At 40.9% G+C, this 20,877-nt stretch overlaps 1 protein-coding gene across 10 annotated transcripts in view; it reads left to right on the top strand.

Moving 5' to 3' along the window:
- The window catches only part of EML1 (EMAP like 1), a 121,481-nt gene that overhangs the window by 26,994 nt on the left and 73,610 nt on the right, over positions 1 to 20,877 (top strand). For 4 of the 10 annotated variants that reach the window (XM_039712477.1, XM_039712482.1, XM_039712476.1 and 1 more), the window contains exon 1: positions 14,661 to 14,913. The exons of 1 other annotated variant lie outside the window; for it this stretch is intronic. In XM_039712477.1, the coding sequence (XP_039568411.1) occupies positions 14,847 to 14,913 (67 nt within the window). In that variant the 5' untranslated portion in view covers positions 14,661 to 14,846. Of the gene's footprint in view, positions 1 to 14,659; positions 14,914 to 20,877 lie in introns of those variants that run through there. 5 more of the 10 variants (XM_039712478.1, XM_039712480.1, XM_039712479.1 and 2 more) reach the window with 2 other exon arrangements.

Genomic DNA, 20,877 nt, shown 5'->3' with positions numbered 1-20,877 from the left:
GGGTGTCACACTTCAGGTTTTGCTGAAGTCACATGCTCACACCCAGAGGCAGAATTTGGCCTTTCTCATTTCTGCTTCATTTAGGCCAATTTTTACAGCTGTTCCCCAGTGAGAATCTCACTGAAGATAGCAGGAATTTTGCTTAAGTGAGGATTACAGGATTAATCCCTCTATCTCCAGTCATGTTTATTTTGGCAGTCATTTAGCTTGGAGATCTCCAAAGCTCCTAGCTTAGGTCCTCTCCATTCTGCTCACAGATACACATTTAACTGCACCTCTCATGGGTTAAAGTAGCAATTGCATTTACCAGGAAGTTTTGCATTTGCAGAAAAATGCCCTGCTAATGTCACCAATTAGATAAAATTGGGACTTCTCACATATAATAGAAAAGAAAATACTGATAAGGCTTGCAGCAATTTATTTTAGCTGGACTGCTAGAGGTGAGTAACAAGCAATCCATCAGTCAGATGACAGAAAGTACACTCAAGTTTTACAACCCATTCTCTTTGAATAACCCCAGGCACTATTACTCAACCAGAAAATATCAGTGTTGAAATCTGTTCTTCTCTATTTATGCTTTTTTAATGTGTTCAATTGCTTATAGTAGCAAATATAGGCATATTATAGAAAATAAATAGTATAATAAAGTAGTTAAAAGGTTAGTCGTTGCAGTCTTTTCTAGAGAGAAAGTATAAAGTAAGATTTAATAATCTTTGCAAAAAAAGAAGGCGCAGCATGTTCAGTAAAGAAATAATTACAGGGTTTGGACATTTATTTGATACAGCAGCTTTGACCAATATACAGATTGCTTTGCAAGTGCAAGTATTTTTCAGCCATGCATCTTATTTTACAGCCAGTATTAGTAATTTCTTCTTAATTCTAGGTATATGAAACTGCTTTACTCCATACTGGAATTTGAATGGACATGCTAAATATACAGTGAAATCATCGTCAATTATTCATTTGACTTGGCAAGGAAAAATATTTTTAAAGTTTAATGAAGCCAGCAGTGATACACAGTTTCATGTTGCTGAGCAACAATACTGATGGCCAGCACTTTTAAAGTAAAGGACTACAGTATAATCATGTTGATGCCTCAGGACCCCCCTGTACCTCCCCTGTGAAACTCAGGGGAGCAGGATCAAAGGGTGCCCAGGACTGCATCAGCTCACTGCATTTCTCATGAAGAAGCAGCAGCTGGCAGGTCAGGAGGGGAAGCTTAGGGACAGTCCCAAAATTCCACAGGTCCCAGAAGGGAGGAAGCTCTCACCTCCTTCAGGGCAGAAATGATTGAAGGAGCTGAGTTAAATTGCAAGGGAAGCTTAAGACTGATGTAGGAAAAGACTGAATGCTAGAGAGAGTAGTTAATCTGATGTTTCTTGGAGTTCAAGGATAAAGAGTCATCAAACTAAGTATATAAATTTGATTAAAATACAGGATTTTGCACAATGCATACCTGACCTGTGGGACTAACCATGTCAGAGTGCTACTGAGGCCAAAATCATAAATTATTCAGAGAATGACTACTGCTAATACAGGCCATGAAATCATCATTAGCTGCAAGAGGTAGAAGATTATTTTAAGCAGGGGAAAAAAATTATGTATCTAAATATATCCACTTGAGTTTGTCTCACGTATATCTATATATCCATATATCTATATATATATATTTGTATATATACATATATATATATTTGTATATATGCATATATATATATCTATATATATATATGTGTTTGTGTATATATATATGTGTGTGTGTGTTTCCTAGGACTAAGTATCTAAAGGGGAAAACTGGGGAAGAAATTCTTCCAAGGACAAGCTATTTTATAAATGCCTGTTGTGTGGCAAGCTGAAGCCCATCTGGTACTGGGCCAGTCAGAGCACAGGTCTGGGTTAGCCTGGGAGTTCTTGCTCATGCAATGCTCTGTAGGGATGTCTCCCTGCCTTGGGCCACTGCCTTTTTATTTGGGCCAAATCCCATTTTAGTGGGACCCAGGTCAGTGAGACAAGGGACTTCACACAGGAGCTTGCTGTGGCCTCTGTGGTTTCACAAGTGAAAGGAGGAGCCTTTCCACTTGGAAGTAGCACACTGACTTAACAGAGTCTGTCCAAACCTGCCCCGTACTGATAAACACACTTCCAGCCTCATGGCAGCCCTGTGGAGAACAGTGCACAACTCAAAGGAGCAGAGCAGAATCCTGCTGGTTCCTTCACCACCAGCTTCTGTTTCCCTCTGATAATTGAGGGAATGAAAACCAGCAGCAGTACGGCTCCTTATTTATTAATTGCATTCTCCAGTAAAAACACCGGGGCAAAGCAGCAGCAGATTCTCTTTGATTTGTGTGTATTTTTGAAAAGTGTACTCTGTGCCTATTGGGAGTTATGTTTCTGAATGTTCCTTTTTCTGTACTCTCTGAGTCATATTCCCTTCATTCCTATACCTCACAATATTTTCCCATTGCCATAGAGACAGCCTGTGAGGAAAGCACAGCCGAGTAACCTCAGGTTTTTACTGAACCCAAAGTTCCTGCCAGACTGGACCTCTGCTTGAGTTTATCTTACATCAAGAGGTTGATATGAAATAAGTGTTTTTTTCTTTTTAAGACTTTCATAGGTCCCTTTCAAAACAGAGGTGATATTGTCACCTGTCTGATCTAAAAATCCTCTGATCTTAAGTCTTCTGAGCAGGTCTGAACCTGTAAACAGCAGTGACTCCAACCTGAGTTCTCAGAGAGCAGCTAAAGGAATTGAATTGCAGTAGTAAGGCATGTATTGCTCTCATGAATCTGAGTCTGTCCTCCTCTCCCCTTCTGTTGAATTCCTTAGTCTTAGAAAGAGTTTGGACCAAAGCCGTGTTTCTGAACACCTCCCTCTGTTGGACACAGATCCAAATGCCACAGCTTTCTCAAATGTCACACTACTATACCCAAGCAGAACCTGAGTTTTTTTAAAGTGTGAAGATATAATTTTAAACTTTGTAGTTTAGGTTCAGAAATACATAAAAGATTAATATATTTAAATGTTTTAAATGTGTGTCTTAGATAATGCAAAAGCCAAATTTATCTTATAGAAACAACTTCTGTTATTACTGCAAAGGGCAAGCACAGGAATTAGACAGTCTAGCCTTCAAGGTCAATGATCATTTTCAGTGCCTGTTTAGGAGATTGTGCCACTAAGATATAAATCATATTAGATCATCACTCTTTATAAGGGAAAGGGAGGACAGAATGCCTTTATGTGTAGGTGTGTGTGAATGCAGACAAAAGAGATGCATAAATGCTTTTCATTTCATACAAGGGAGTAATACAAACACATCCAACATCCAATTTTGTCCCTAGCAGTACTTTGTGATATAAAGACATAAATAGGCTAAACTCCTTTAAAATATTTTCAGATGTTCTGATTACAGATAGTCAGGAGCTTCAAATGCCATGACAGCTCTTCTTTGCATAGGTGTTTGTGTTTGCCTGCTAAGCAGCAAATAGTGGCTTTTAACTGAAAACAAATACTTCAGTCAGTGTGAATTGCCTTTCCACTTCATCAGCTTGTCCACAGGAGCATTAGAGTGGATCCAAAAAAGGAAAAAGAGTAGAAAAATGAAATCCCAGGCACCCCCTATACTGATTGGGAAGCAGATAATGAGGACACCTCAGTCCTAATGCCTGCTCAGTCTTTTGGCATTTAACTGTTGCAACTGTGATAGTGATTTTTTGGCCAAGTTTTGACTCCGCTTTGTATCCACACAAGAATGAAAGGGTCATTATCTCATTTTATAACAAGCACTAGTGGACTGTGGTTGCTTCTTGTTGACCTGACCTGACACACACCAGTGATTGAGAGAAGAAAGGCTGATTCTCCATCACTACTCCCCAGAATAGTAGCACTGCACGAGTACTCAGCAAAGTGACTTGTTTTTTGGTATATAAACTTTATTTTCTGGTCTGATGTAAACTAAACTGTTTTCTTCACCACCTGCTTTTGGTGGTGGTAGGAATATATTACCAATGACCGAAATGGGGAAAAATTGATCTCCTTGAGACACACAAAAACCAATGGAAAAATATAGCAATTTATATTCCAGCTTCATAGCAACTGAGATTTCTTTTTTTAAAATAAATTGCTATTATTTGAGGTGCACCAGTCAATTACTTGTGAACCTCATATGAAAACAACAGCAGAGCTCCCAAGCTGCAGCCAGCACATTTACTGAGTATGTCTTCTGCTTCCTTTTTCAGTCACTAATGAAAAAGTGGATTGTAGTGGGACTAAGGTGGAAGATGTGCAGAATCATATTTCATACCTACTTCCATTTTGTGCCACTATTTAGGTATGGTTACCTCAACAGTCTTACACCTGTTTGAACAGGAGTAGTGGGGTCAGCAAGGCTGCGTTTCCTCATTTGCTTCTAAGAGTGTCATGAGTGTGCAGAAAGCCTTATGGAAGTTGAGTTACATGACACCAACTCCCTTTCCCCTGTCCACAGCACAATACAGGCATGGGAAGAACTAAGCTGGTTTGACAGACTTTGTTCTTACAATGAAAACTGAATGCTACCCATTTCCCTTTTATTACATAAGCACTCATAACATGTATGTCTAAAAAATCCTAAACTTTGGAGCAGAAATTTAATTTAATCAACAGATCAATAATCTACTGCTCTTTTTTTCCCAATTTAAAATACATGTCCCATGATTTCCTACTTCTGATCCTCTGACACATTAAACATCCTTTCACTCAGAAACTTAATCAGTCTGCCCTTTAAGCATCATAGGATGAAGTTAATACATCTAGGTGATTTAAAATAAAATATTGATTGTGGTAGAGCTAAAAGATGGATCGAACTTCAGAACTAATTGATCTTAGTAACTGCCACCTATTTGTTGGATTAATTTTCAGCTGAAGCAGTTCCCCATCCAGATCTCTGCACACCCTTACAGATCACTGTGACTGAGGGGTGAAGGAAAGCAGTGAGGAAGTGGGAGTGGAATGAAGCAAGGAAGGTGTAACTACATTTATCAGCAATAGTATTGTCTTAATATGTTTGTTGAAATAGAGCTTTACTGAAGACAGATACAAAAAAGTCATCAGTCACTTGTACATTGCTCACTTCATCTGCCATTAGCTGCCTTGCACCCCTGAGTACTGAACAGCACTCTCCTGGCCTTCCTCCTGTGCACTTCTAGCATGACATCTTGTACCCTCACTGTCCCTGCTCAGATCTTATTTTGTGGGTTTTTCTTTCTGATTTCATGTGACCATACATCTGCCATGCATCTATACTTATCCTGCATAGTTCAATCCCTTTCCACACACTTTCCCTTGGTCGGGTCAGAAAGGGGCTTGTGATGAAGCCAGGAACTTTATTACTACATTTCCTCTCCTTCCTCTACACTGGCAGAACTTGAGTTTCTGAGTTCCAAGGGAAAACATGCAGAGACGGATAAAAACTGGGTCTCAGATTTCATATGCCATATTTCCTAATTTCACATGGAAGGAAATGGTGAATGAATGACAGAGCAAGCACTCTTCATCAGACAAATGGAAAACATAAAAAATGCTAAATCATATCAAGACTCTCCCTTAACTGTACTGCTTGAATATGAAGTAACTCCAAGCAGAATGTAGCCCACAGAGAACATGAGCAAAAGAGAAAATGACATTTTTTTCTCCAGCCCTTCAGCAGTTCTGATCTGCTCAGCAGAGCTGAATAGATAATTTGCTCTGCTTCTGGCCTCTAATTGCATAATTTTCCACAAGTTAACATCTACAACAGCTGAAAATCATGAGTCACATGTATTCTTTTCCAGCATAAAGTAGTATTTACTCATGACTCTCGGATGGTCATAAAATGGCATTTAATGTCATTTGTGAAGTTGGAAAACTGTCCTTTACCACAGTCTTATGTGGGTTTTCTTTAAAACATCTTACTTATCTGAAATGAATGCCATCAATTTCTTTGAAATGTCTTTATTTTCTTAATTGGTCATACAACAGTAAATTGCATCAATATTGCAAAACTCTTTTCCCCCTGCTAAAATGAGTGCTGAATAAAAAATATCTGCTCATGTCTTGCAATAAACGACATCATGAAAGAATGAGAAGATAAGTTATTAAGAATGTTTAAATCTGACAAGTCTGGACCCAGAGTTGTGACTTTGCCAAAAGACTGTTTAGTTGAATGGAGTCTCTGATGAGCAGCTAGGTTATTTGTAATTTCTGTGTAGAGTGCCACAAAGCTATATAACACTTTTTCTAATAAATAAAAAGGAATGAAACCAAGAATTCAGCTGAAACTGATGGTGCTCTGTGAGGTTACACATGAAGAGTTGGCCCTTGACCTATTCTACCCATCCCTTAGTTTAGGGAAACTCATTCAGCTTAATACGGGAATATTTGAAGGGATAGTTTGGGCAGAAGATACAAAATTCTTCAGGGCAAGATTTCTCAGACATCTGTAAAATACACCACAAGCTGGCTATGACCAAAACATTTGTTAGACAGCTACTGATATGAAAAAAAAAGAAAATAAAAAAAGGAGTTATTTAAGAGGAAGAATGCAAAGGAAAAGGTGGCAGACCCCTGCATAACAGGGGTGCAGGATGATGTTTAGGGTAACACTTTAGCTTGGACTGCATGGTGGTCGCAGTGTCCCTTGGCAGCTGCCAGCCCTTCACCAGCCAGTGTACACTGCAGGGGTTTTATGTTCCTAATTCTCTTGTTCATGGCTGCATCTGCTTGTATAATTTATGTCACACAATACATATTTTTCTTTTGAGATTTGCTCTATTATTTATCCTAGCATTTATTCTGTCAGAAAGTGGTGGGACAATGAGGGGTTATCCAGCATCAAAAAGTTGAAAAGAACTTGTCTTCTTGCACTTTTTCCCTTAAATTATGACTACTAATGACAAAATCATTTTAGTTTTTCTTCTTTCGGTTATCTGTAGCTCTGGTTTTCTCTTACTTCTTTGAAAGCTTAAGGGAGAAATGTCAGGTGGTGAAATACTTAAGAATTAAAGGGCTGCATCAGGAAACGTTTTGAAAATTAGGTAACTTGGTATGTGAGACAAATGTACGATTGTTCTTCATGCTTGGATGGCTGGCAGCCAGGCAGCAGGGCTCGGCTGGTTCTCAGGGCTTCATTCAGACACTGCCATTATTGCCCCTATTACTTTTTCCTCCTCCAGGACTCACTTGAATGCCACCACCAAAGAGAAGAATGCCACGCATGGCTTACCCTGAGGAGGATTAGTAATCCTACACCTTGCACTGGCTGGCAGAGGTGTTCTAAGAACAACCAGAATTCTTTCACCAAAGCCAAATATTTTATTACTGTATGGACCTCATCCTGCCATGTAAACCCTAATGCCTATTTATATTTCTGGGCAATTCAGTGAAGGTTTCTTTGGTTCAACCACTTCCTTTCTTGCAGTTTATTTCTTACATTTTATATGTTCAAAGGAATTCGAAAGTGAAATTTATCTAAATTTCTGGATGCACTTGCTATGAACTGGCAGAAAGAAATTACTTTGAAAAAACACATTCAACACAGAATTGCTTTGATCACACTGTGGGCCTTGGGTGATTGCACAGACCAGAACAAAATAAAGTTTCTTCCAAGGGAAATTCTGTTCCAAAGTAAATAAAAAAGTTTAATTCAGAACTGTAGTTACCCACAAAAATAAAAGCTACAGCCCATGCTGCAAATCAGTGTAAAGTAATCTTGAAAACTGTAGGAAAGGATTATTTCCTCTTGCTTCTTTCTCTAGCCAGCCAAGCTTAGATTAGCTGATGATTTAACTGTTTCCTTCCATCCCCAGGTTGTGTCTTGGGATCTTGACCTGGGAAAGCAGAAATAAGCTGCAGCAGCAAAAGAAGTGGAGGGAAGAAGGTCTCAATGTAGGTGGTCTTGGGCTCTGTAAGATATCAAAGGAATCTGCAAGTGTAGTGCATTGAAATTCCTGCCTAGCCCTTGTAGGTCACACTACAATCCACTGTCCTGTTCCTCCACCCACTCAAGGAAAGTTCATGGAAATTCAATGAGTTTGTACCAGTGGAGCTGGTATGGTCCCCTGCAGAAATAACCCACACCATACAAATGAAATACTCTCTTCTTTCTTCCCTACCTCTTTTGGCATAAATTATTATATTTGGTAAAAGATACAGGGGGATGGATAAGTAAAACTTGAAGTTAAGTTACTTGAAGTGGTAAATGGGCTTATGTGATGACAGGAGTTAAAATGACAGGTAAACTCTCTGCAGTTATTTCCTATTACTTGTTTAATAGTACAAATCAGTTTTTCCAATAAATCACTCACTAAAAGCAAGCATAACATATGAAATCACTAGAAGAAATACATTATTTTTTCCAGCTATCTCTCAGAAGATATTTGCCATCATTCATTTTCCATATCTGGGCAAATTTCCAGTAACATAACTGCAAATGTAGAAAGTGCCATAAATGAGATTGTCTAGTCCCTTCTAACATTAATATATTGAACCAACATGGTGCTTTGTCTTACCCATACATTTTTATGTCTGCTTTGTTATCTACCTGGCTGACAGTAAATTCTCCTGCTAGACATCAGTTCCCACGAGATGCCCTTGATTGTGCTGGATCCCAAAAACAGTGAAACAGTGACATGGGAAAGTGGGAAATTTGGAATATCAGTTCTGGTAAAGCACAAATTTAAACCACCATCCTACTGACCAGGGAATGTAAAATAGAGTGATGAGATCCTTCCTTCTTATCATAGGCACTGTGGGTACCTGTTTGCAGAAGAGAGAGATTTCTTTCTTGCAGTCTAGATGATGTATCCTTTGGACAAACATCGTGGTTTGTTCTTCTGGGTTTTACATGTTCATGTGAATTGTTAGAGTCCAGTTAAAATGCACCTTCTAAAAAGTGAACAGAATGGGTACTGTAGAACCACTGCGTTAAAAAATGGCAATTTTTGTGTACACCTTAAATTATCAACTTGCTATGCTGTTATTTAAATATAATTTTAAAGAAATATGTCTATATTATAGCTTACTCTAGTCTCATTCTTCTCTAATATAATTCAGAAGGCACAGATTTATGTAGCTGTGGCTTTATATAACTCAGACATTAAATTTAAACAAAATATTATTTAAATATATGCATAAAACAGATCTCTGGAATATATACTGTTGCAGTAACATCTTTATAATCATAGCATAGAAATTAAAACAAAACTACTGATCTCAGCCATGTGCTGAAGGGTGTCAGTGTGCTGCAAGCCACACAGAAGCATCACTTTTCGTACTTGCTAAAAGCATTTCCCCATACCCACATTCTGTGGGCTCCCTGAGGTTCCAGTGGGTGCAGAAAAGATTCTTCTGCTGGGAGGGAATTCCCCCTGGAAAGTGACACAGACCTGTAGGAATGATCCTCCTGTGCCCTGAATGGTGAACTGGTGAACCTGTGCCAAAGCTATTGTACCTGAGATGCCCCTCTCACAGGAGGTAGGATTTGTGCACCTGGTACACAGATCTCAAAGAGCTCTGCTAGCAGAAGCTTTCAGGCTCTGTTGAGGGCTGCAGCCACCAAAAATAGGGTTGCAAAACTGAGTTACAATTGAAAACTTCTAAGGAGTAATTTTGAAGGGTGGATGGATCATTCTGTGTGATGCCATCCATCACTGTGCCTCTTCACATCAATCTCGCAGAGTATTAATATCTCAGAAGTGCTGTTCCCATCTGCAGATTGCAATGGAATATGGAACAGGACTTGCATTCCTGTCTATCTGTAGTACATTTTGCTTCTCATCAGTTTCAAATCTCAATGTCACAGCTGTGGATGTAGTAAGGCTGCACTTGGCCATTACATATATTGATGTGCATTGAATCTAATGTGTTAGTGGGCCTTGCAAAAATAAGAGTATTTCTACCACAGGCAGTGTGCTTGAAAGCATTTCATAACAAACCATACAAGTAGTATCTTCAGTGTTTACAGGCAGGATATTCTCAGTAGATTCACATTGCAGTTGGTGCAATAACTGGTAGTTATTCTGGCTTGATTCTGTCACAGACTTCCCAGCATGACCTTGGCTGTGTCATGTTTTTCTTCCCATTTTCCAAATAAGCGAATAGAGCCAACATTTATTTCAAAAAGGTGGTGCAAATCTGAAAGCATCAGTGTTTGCTGAGCAGCCTCCCATCTTTGAATAGGAGAGTCATAGATGTGGAAAGCATTATTCTTTTCATCTTCAAAGTCTTCTCTTTGTATTTAAAAATTAACCAATCTGCAAAACAGTATTTTTTTCCAGGGAAATATGATTAAGACTATTCTTATTAATTATAGGGAAACTTCCATAATTCCAATATATGTAGTTCAAAACAACATACATATACATACATATTTTCATTTGGATTGTTAAACCTGCTTTAAAGCTTTGATGGTTTCATCCCACATTTGCTATATTGTATTTTTAATGCACTCAGACTGTGCTGGTATAATGGTGATCCTCCTCTTATACCCCATCTTTCCCACATGCATGAAGTCTGCTTTGTAGTGACATTCATGAAGCTCCCTGCTGTGGCTGAAACACTGGAGTCCTGCTATTTAGAATGAATGATTATTCCAGTGGTTGAAGTGCTCTCACAAAGGAGACTGGGCAGCAAGGCACTTCTTCCTTTCCTACCACACTAGGAGAGGAAATCCTTATTTGAGCCTATGATGGGATCCTCACAGCCAATACCTGGAGATAGTCTTAGCAGTGAGAAAAAGCCACTTCTACAGAATAAAGACAATATATTCACTGCATGAAATTCTCTTTAAAAAACCAAACATTCCTGCTGCTTTCTGAATAGAAAGGGAAAACAAATAAACATTTTTTAAAAAAATCAGTATAAATCAGGAATTCATCAGATTTCAGAAGCTAAATCCAAAACTTAACCCCAGAGCTTCTCTCTGCTAAGTGCTGATCTCATCCTGCTAGTTCCTAAACCAGGCATTGGCTCTTCCTTCCCCAGGGCTCCTGCTGTGTGCAGCTTGCTCCTGCTGCTGCTGCTGCTGCTGCTGCTGCTGGGTGTTGTGCTGCTCAACCCTGGCCCCCAGCTTCTGTCAAAGCACTGTGTTCTCCATGCTGAGGCAGGGCACTGTGCCTGTGCTATGATGCCAGCTTTCAGTCCATCTAACTCTCAGTGCTGGGGATGAACAGCTGGAAAAGATGCCCATTTCTTCTGTTTTGAACGAGATGATTCAGGGAGAAGCACACACATGGTACCTTGTGTTTTGGATTGCAGTCTGAGCCCAGGCACCAAGTGTTGCAGCTTTTTAACTGATGAAATTTCTGACTCACAGAGGAAAAGCAAACCTTGAACAAGCATACAATTTAAAAGCTTCCAGGCTCAAGCAGAGATCAACTGCTGAATTAAGTAAGACTGTGAATGGTGAAATGGACTCTTGCATGTTAAATGGAAACACAGTGAGCTACAGAAATGAGCTTAGCTCCCTTTGATCACGCTGCAGTAAATGTGACCTATCAAATGATTGCTAAAGAGCTTGAGGGGATCTTCAAAAGTTAGTCATGGTAAAATAGATGCTACAATTATATCCACTGATAAATTTTAGCAAAACCAGCACATTTGCTGATGGTGCTAGATGCTTTGCCTGATGAAGATTTCCCTAGTTACACTGTACATTCCGTGTGCACAGCAGCCATCCAAGCTTCCCTGATCTGTTCAGCAGACAGGCTTTGCACTGACCTGAAAGAAGAGCCCTCCAGTCTCAGTGCTGAACTGAGCCTTCACCTCCTGTAAACTCTGCACAGAAGGGCTCACTGCCCCTGATGCCATCAGCAGCTCTGCACAGCGGGCTTTGCCACTGACAGCCAAATCCCAGCATCCTCCCCTTAGCCAGTGCCATCACCCCTCCCACCACAAGCCTGCTGGAAGCAGTGGCATTCAGCACAGACCCAGGGGACAGCTATGAAGGGCAGGCTGTCCAAGCTACCACCACATGGCAAAAGCAGCCTGATCCTGTTTTCTGGAAGGGATAAAGGGAACATCAAAATTTTCAGGACTTTGGTGATCCTAGTGAACCCCTCCCAGCTCAGAATATTCCATGATTTGTGAAATTTGACTACAACCTGGTAACAGGGAGTGAAAGCAAGTCTTTTTTGTCCTAATATTGGAGTATATTAATTCCTGAAAATTCATTGAGGGATGGGTGAAAGCTCTTTTATTCTCACTTAGCTAACAATTATTTGCATTACACTACTCAAGATGAACAAAAGTTAAATAATTAGGTATAAAATACAGCTTTCAAAAATGTAACATCATAGAGTTTCTGACGGCCAGCAGTCAGTGTGCACAAGTGTACAGCAACAAATCCTTTCCCGATACACCAGCCCCACTGTACTGCTCAGAATGCCAAATTCCCACCTTTATGGTTTCACACTTACCACAGAACTGGCTTTGAAATGTACAAATAATGAAGGCTACAGTATACTGAAAAGTGGACAACTAGAAGGTTTTTTTTGTTGTTTCACCATACCATCAGAATTCTCAGAGACAGATCAGTGCATCCTTCCAATCCATTGTGCCATTGTTCCCACAGCCAGACAGAATTTCTGTTTCATTTCGTGCCTTGTGGTGCAGTTTAGTATAATGAGATTGTTACAGGTCTCAAAATCATTAAATTATGAAATTGTTTCCCTCTTCTAACCCTTGCTCTCTTCTTAATGGAATCATAACAGCATCTGGAGATTGGAGCTGAGACCATTTTCTGTCACATCTCTGAGCTGATTTGCAGCACACTGAGCTGAAAGGCTTCACAGACACCATCACTGTTAATTTCAGTGAGAAATCTATTGTAAGGTTTTGCACGTTGCATCACTCTCCAAGAGTAGATTAGATTAGATTTTCTAAGTGACTTTTAATTTCTATTCTCTGAAATGGAGCTGCATTGCCTCTTTCTGGCCTTTCTCCTACTTTGGCAAATCTCATAAAAGTTACTGGGCATTAATTTCTCTTATCTTTGTAGCAATCTCACTGACAACATAGTTTTTACTACAAACATAACACTTTTAGGTAGCATAGATTTAATATTTTTGTTTTCCAAAACTTACACATCAGAAGGAGGTAGAGGTTAAAGTAACATTGATATCTTATGGCAAGCACACCTCTTGTCTCAAAATGGTGGGAAACAAGAGCATTAAAACACTTCTCAACCTCAAAAATAATAACCAAATGATGGCAATAATGTTTTAAAATGAAGAAGATGCTTAATCAGAATTTTTACTGAAAATGAGGTTCATTTTTCTATTGTTGCAACTTGTCTGCCAAAAATCCCATATGTCTTTCTCTGTGTGTACAATGTTTTAGAATAATATAGCATCTTTGAAACATTTGATGGCTTATGAATGAAAAGGTCATGAGAAAGCCTAAGAGCTCTGTATTAATTTTAAAGATGAGAACAAATCATGAGCCATTTAAAACACTAAGAAAACCTATATGCTTTTGTATTTTTGAAAAAATTTTCTATTTTTTTTTAATCTCTGGTTTTGATTTTTTTAAACTATATCACCAAACTAACACAATTTTCTGTTATTTATAGCCCACAGCTATAAAATGCAGTTGGTTTTGTCTGATACAATTTAAGCACATCAGGCTGGGTAAGTGCTTTTGGTGGAGATGACTTCAACTCTACCAGTATTGGCACTGGCAATTCAGGAGGGAGCACTTTTCACTCTGCTTTAACATGGAACTGATATCTCTGCCTAATTTTATAGCATACTTTTGTGTTAGCACTGCCATGGTTTAGTGGTTGGTGAAAAGACTCACATATACCAAACCCACGCCTGTAAATGGATCCACATGATGGAGCTGCCTTGCAAAAAGCTCCTGGAAGGACTGGGGACTGAAGACATGATGTGTTAAGTGCTTCGGCATTTTTCAAGATGAAAGGTGCTATAGATGTGCAATGAACTATTTCCCTTCTGTCCCTTGAGGAGCTTGAACTAAAAACGTTTTAAACGTCAACATTCCTTAGCACAGAAATTGAAGCCCAAAATGTACCAAATAATTTTACAATATTACTAGCCATCAGTTTTGGACCACTACCTTCACCTCGCCACGAATGGACATTATGAATATATCTAGATAAAAACATGTTAAACAGTTAAAGCTATTTTAGTATCCTGAATTGGGAAAGTGTATCACTCTTCGAACTACACAGTTTAAACTGTATAAAATGGCACAAGGAATTACAGTGTGTACAATTCTTTTTGGTTTCGTAAGAGAGTATCAATTACAATGTTATGGTGACAGCTCCATCCTGTAGCCAGGAGAATCGCCACTGAAATCAGCGGAGGGCATAAGGCGCAGTGACAGGCAGGCTTGTTGCTCCAGCGGGAGAAACGAGAGGAGCCTCGGCTGGGGCAGCAGGGAGGGATGCTGGGGCTGTGCACGCGGGGCTGCCCGGCTGCCACGGCAAACCCTGCCCGGCATCCAGCCCTGACCGAGTCCGCGGTGGTGCTCCGGGTTAACCCCCGCCGCAGGGCCGGGCGGTGTCTCTGCTCCACCCCGGCCCGATCGGGACACCCGGTGTGGCCGGGCCTGGCGGTCCGGCGGCGGCAGAGCCCCGGGCGCGGCAGGGGAACCCCGCGGCTCGTCCCGCTCTCAGCCGCGGCCCGGAGCCGAGGCGAGCTGGCCGCGCGGGCCAGCCGCGGCGGAGTGAATGGGTTGCCATGGCAACTGAGTGAGGCAGGCAGCGAGGCCGCCGCGGCCCCAGCCGCCTCCGCTCCGCAGCGTGTGGGCGAGCAGGCAGCGGGCGGCCGCCGGGACAGCCGAGGGGACGCCGGGAGCGCAGCGGCAGGATGGAGGACGGCTTCTCCAGCTACAGCAGCCTCTACGACACCTCCTCGCTGCTCCAGTTCTGCAACGGTAAGGGCGGGGGCCAGCCCCGGCGAGCAGCGGGGTCCCGGCGCTCCGGCGGGGCGGAGGCGGAGGCCGGCGCGGGGAAGGCAGCGCCGGGAGCGGGCCTGGCCCGGGCTGCCGGCGGCGTCTCCGCCATCCAGGGCCGCCCGGCTCCGCGGCGCAACTCGGGCAGAGGAGGAGGAGGAGGGAGGAAACTTCACCCCCTTCAGCCTCCCCCGTTATTCGGCGGGAAAGCTGCCAGCCCTCGGGGCGCCTCCGCGAGCAACTTCTGCACGTCCTTCATGGGAATATGCGGCGATACGTGCGCGTATGTGGCCGGTGTAGATGTGTGTGTGCATCTTCCCCCAAGGCAGATCTGCCACCTCAAGCGGTCGCCCACCGCTGCGGGTCTCCAGCGTACCCGCGTATGCCAACACACATATAAAAATATATATATGTGCATATATAAAAATAAACATATATATGCATGTATAAGACCTGTATTTGTGTGCACGCATAGGGCCGGGCTGCCCGTGACCCCGGGGGCGCAGTGGGACGCCGCGGCGGGGGCAGGTGTCCTTCAGCCCCCTGCCCGCCCCCAGAGCCCACCGGCGCCGCTCTGCACCCGCCAAGGGCGGGCTGAGGTGCGAGGTGCCTCTGTGGAGTTACGGGAGTTGACCTGCAGTTAGGGATTTTTCATTTTTTTTTTCTGTGTTTGGTTTTTTTTTTTTTTAAGGTGGGGGTTATTGGGGTGGTGGCGTCACCTGGATGGCAGCATGGCAGGGCAGCTGCCAGGCTGCAGTGATGGGTCATTAAAAAGGAAGGAGATGAGGAACTGCAAGTGTTCTCACAGGCAGTATTGGAGATTGGCCTGCGTAGTACTTGGGATTATTCAAGTAGCTGATATTTTCCTTGAGGGAAATAAATCAGCTATTCTAAATATACAGAGAGTTCTTCATGGTAAACTGTAATCTCAAAATACCCTACTTTGGTACGAGTTATTGCTTTCTAGGAGCAAGATTCTGAGCATTCATAATCTCATATTTCATATTTGTGGATCTCTTATTGCTCTATATTTTAGTAGTGGTCTCTGCTTTCTACTGCTGTCTGAACTGCTGGAGTCAGGTTCATACAAAATTGCTTCATGACAGCAACCGCATCAGACATAGCTGTCTCTTTCCTTGGAAGCTGTGAAGATGACAAATTTTACATTATTTTCTTTGTGGTGTGGTGCAAGAAAGGGACAGGTTTGCAGAAAACTCTGATATGTGTGGACCTGGAGACTGTGGGAGCAGTTTTTTCAGGATTTTCTTTGTGGTGTGGTGCAAGAAAGGGACAGGTTTGCAGAAAACTCTGGAGACTGTGGGAGCAGTTTTTTCAGGGCAGCAGGAGTTGTGTGTGTGGGCTGTGCATTGTGCAGTGACACCGTATTTTTGGAGCTCTTCAGGAGAGAAAACTGTGACTGTGTACGGGGGTTGTACGCTAATAGCAGATGCCTGTTTTGCCTAAACTTAATAAATATTTCATTGTAAGTGGTTTTAATAAGGAAACATACAGCAATGTATTTCAAAGTTTATACTTTAATTCACTTATAAACAAGCTGTCTTCCTACCAAGATCGCTGGGCTTTGCTTTTACAGTGGTCATGATAGTAGCTGCATGTGGGAGCAGAAGGAGTCGCATCACTTTCTGAATACTTTGAAAAAGCAGAGTAGCTTAATCCTGTGGACTGTCCCTCATGTTGATTTGGGAACTCTGAGCACCTATTATACTCAAGGGAAATAAGCCATATGTATTTATACTGTACACAGGTTTTAAAATCTTAGTTAAGTCTTGAATTTTTTTATTCTAGAATGTGTTTCTAGAACAAATCACTTGCTTAGCTTTGTCTGATTGTAGATAGCGACCTCAAGGGCTGTTGTAAGTTTATATTATTCTGTGCTTATAAAAGAAAGTGGTTGAGTTCAGAAGCCCTTCTATTTACAAGTTAACCTTTAGTGAGACTATATTAAATGAGATGAGGAATTAAAGATAATCAAGCCTTTGAATACAGCCTTGAGGTGATCAGGTATTTCCATGAGGAAGAAAATACAAATAGAAGATGCCAGTGAGGGTTTTGAGGTTGGAAAGTGGTAAGTAAATTGTTTTACAGGAAAGTGGGACGGTCTTGCATGTATAATGGTCAGTATGAAAATGATGTGAAGCTGAGAGTGGGGCAGACATTTAGAAGAAACCAAACAAAGCAAACAAATGGTAGAGAAAGAAAGACAATATGATTTTAGTATATGGTAACGTGAAATACAGAATGGCTGGTAAGCACTCAAAGTGATCATTGTTGTATGCTGTAAAGGTTCCTGCTCTGAATAGGTTTAATTTTAGTTGTACAAGAAAAGACATGATGGAATTTTCTGGTGCTCTCAAACAGAAAAAATGATAAAGAGATGGCCCGTATGTATTGTTTAAGTGCTCCTGAAAAAATATCTGTGTGTCACCTGTGGGTAGCAACCAAGGTCTAGCCTGGGCCAAGGATGGCTGCAGCTTCTCCCACTTCTCAATATATTCTCCTGGTTTGGAGTGGGTGGGAGCCCAAGAGGGGATGGGAGGGAGGGAGCAGTAATGGGCGGAGGCTGTGATGGGGATGAGGGAGCAGGACCTTGGCTGGTGGAGGACCTGGTCAGGGAGACAAAACTTAATACGAGAGCAGATATGCCCTAAACCTGCTCCTTTCTTTCTAGGAAGGGCCCTGGGTTCAGGAGAAGAATTTAGGTCTTCACTCATATGCAGATTTAGTTTGTATGATTTATTTAGTAATGTGTTTTTACATCTTGTGATGTGTAAAAAAGAAGGTAAATGGAGAAGGAAGGGAGAGAAGAAAGAGGGTGAGGCAAATATGTTAGTTTTGAGCTGCATGTCTAAAATCTAGGGCAAATATTTAGCACAGCTAGTTCAAAGACACCTACTTTCTTCAAACTCCTTTTTACAGAATAGTAAAGCTACAGTTGGCATTTGAGAAACATTGTGTTAATGAACACAAGTGTCAATCTGAGATAACATCAAAGCAAGAAATACAAACTTCCAGTATGATTTTAGGCAAGTTATTTCATTCTTGATACCTTAGTTTCCTTAGTTGTAAACTGAGCAGAAAGTACATGCCTGCTTTGGAGGAGTTTATCATATTTATTGATTTGTTTGGTATCTCCCTCTTCAATTTCAGAGGACAGTCTTCAGATGCACAGAGTGTTTTGTTAATTGCTCTGCCTGTTCTGTTTGTTTATTTTTAAGAAAGACACTAAAATAACTCATCTTAAAGCCCAAGGACAGTTCTCAACTTACGTGTCACTTTCCAGGTAATGAAGGACTCTGTTGTTTATTTTGCATGTTGTAAAGTAAAGCTCAGATAATATTAACTATGCCTGGTTATAGATACCTTTCTTGGTATAGAAGTTACTTTTAGGTAGAAAGCCAGTATGTTTATCTACAGTCAATCAGGTTGTTAGTCATGTCTTATTTAAGCTGAAGGTAAAAGTGGAAGGATACTGATAAGGCAAGATAGTGTTGAGGTTTTTAGCATCTGCTTAAAAACTGATGGAGAGAACCATGCTGGACATGACCAAACAAGATACATACTGGAATTAGTGCTCACCTCCAGCTGATTTACTGAGAGGCTGGGAAGACGTGTAGGGTGTGGGCAGATTTTTGTGTGTTCTCTGACCACAAATCTCTATCTATCTATTTTCTATCTATTTACATAGCCTTCATCACAGTAATTGCTGTGGGCAGGATTATTAGGTATGTGAAATGTAAAGGGTGAAATCTGGGATTCCTGCAAAATGCCTCTGTAGACTTAAAGATGGAAGTGAAAATTTATCTATGATTTCTTTGGAACTGCTGAGAAAATCATAGCTGTCAAATGGCCATTCCTGCAACCACAAATGCCTTGTTTAACAGAAGCTTCAACTATTGAGTATCTGGGTAAAGCAGTAAAAAAAAGTGTGCAACATTATTTCTTAATGAAATTAATATATTTGGCAAGGGACTCCATAATGTTAATTACAGTTCTGTTTAACAGATTACCTGAAGTGTAATTGTTAGCAAAAAATTTAGAGTTAGGGAAAAATTTAAATTGATACAAACGATGCCACAATCTAGCTTTTTAAAAGAGAGAATAATCACAGAATCACAGAATATGCTGAGTTGGAAGGGACCCACAAGGATCACTGATCTTCCAGCTCTTAGCCCTGCACAGGACCATCCCCAAGAGTCACACCATGTGCCAAGAGCTTTGTCCAGATGCTTCTTGAACTCTGTCAGGGTTAGGGCTGTGAGCACTTCCTGGGGAGCCTGTTCTAGTACCCAGCCACCCTCTGTGTGAAGAACATTTCCCTGATATCCAGTAAACTTCCCTTGACACAACTTCTGGCTATGCCCTCTGGTTCTGACACAGGTCACTGCAGTGGCTGCCTGTCCTCTTCCCCTCATGAGGAAGTTGTAGACATTGATGAAGTCTCCTCTTAGTCTCCTGTTCTTCAGGCTGAACAGACCAGTAATAAAAAAAACTCTTAAAAAGTAATGGTTTCTTTTGGCTCCCTCCCCCAAAATCACCAAAATCACGAAATCATATTAAGGTTTTTGACAGGTAATAGCTTTGATAACTGTTAGTCACACTTAAGTCACGAAAAGTAAATTGTGTCACTCAGTTTTTGTCAGTCTATTTATGGTTTGAATCTTCTGCTTCTGTAATTCTCCTCCATTCCTGAAAACAAATTTAACATGTGTACCTCTTCTCTCTGACTCCTGTATCTGCGTGTGGAGCAGTGCCTGTCAGTGAGGAAGTGAGCACCACAAACAGGAAATCTGTATGGACAGTATTATTCTGGTTGTGTCTCTTCTTTCCCATTTGACTCTCACACTTCCTCTCCTTAACCTTCCTAAATGCAGCCACTTACCCTCTTCCTACAGCTGGACCAAAGTCACACAATATGGAATGGGTTAGGGAAGGAACAATGGTAAGTTGAGCCTTGTAGCTTTCAGGGCACCAGTTCAAATCTGTCAAGGGCTGGAAGAGACTGTAATTTGTTTTACTGTGATCACTTCCTAGCAGTAATGCAAAACAAAACTGGATTTAATTCAGTGTTCACTGGGCAGATTCATGCGCTCTGTGTAGGAAAAGGTGTTGCAAGCATGTTCAAAAAGATGTTGCAAACTTGTTAATAGCATTACTCATGTTGTTTTTCTCAGAAGTCCAAAACAACAAGTCAGAGAGACAAATCAGGCTTTCCCATGCTTCATCTCTGCACCTCTTCTCTCCACAACAGCAGCGTGTTTTGAACTCAGGAATGGAAGCCATGCCCCACTTTAAGCTTCTACCAGTTTTGTAGGACAGAAGATTTTATTACCTTACACAGCATTGCTTAGACAGCATTTTCTTAATTTTTCTTTCAGTGAGATTTGTTCTGGCTCTTGCAGTCAAACTCTTAAATGAAATGCTGAATTGGACTCTACATTAAATGTCAGTTTTATGCATTTTGGAGCTACAGAGTAGAAGATGATGCTAGAATATTTTTCTTCACTACTGGAGTAAAGGGGAGGGAGAGGTGGCATACAGAAACACTTTTTTTTTGTTGGTATGTGCAGTAATTGAATGCAGAATAAATCAGTATGCTATGAATTAAAAATAACTTGCTGCAATGGACACTTGCACAATATATATTGTTAGCCTATTAGAGCTCAAACTATTATTGCTAATAAGACACTATATAAGTAAACTGAATTTGTTGCCCTTTAATTAGCGATTTATTTCCAAAACATGAATTATTAACACTTGTGCTAGTCATGAGTGGTGTTAATTATAGTTACTGGAATTTAATTTTTATTCATTTTTTTAACTAAGCTTCCAAAAACAAATGAAAATGTAGACCAGTCATGAGAGAATCCTCTAGTGATAGTCAAACCTCAACAGAGAATCTGTGTCAGTGTTAGCAATATGGAGAGA

This window comes from Passer montanus, unplaced genomic scaffold, assembly GCF_014805655.1.
Source record: "Passer montanus isolate IOZ18808 unplaced genomic scaffold, ASM1480565v1 scaffold27, whole genome shotgun sequence".
NCBI classification, from domain to species: Eukaryota; Metazoa; Chordata; class Aves; order Passeriformes; family Passeridae; genus Passer; species Passer montanus.
The sequence above is the reverse complement of the archived record's forward strand: the minus strand, read 5'-3'. Positions and strand labels throughout refer to the sequence as shown.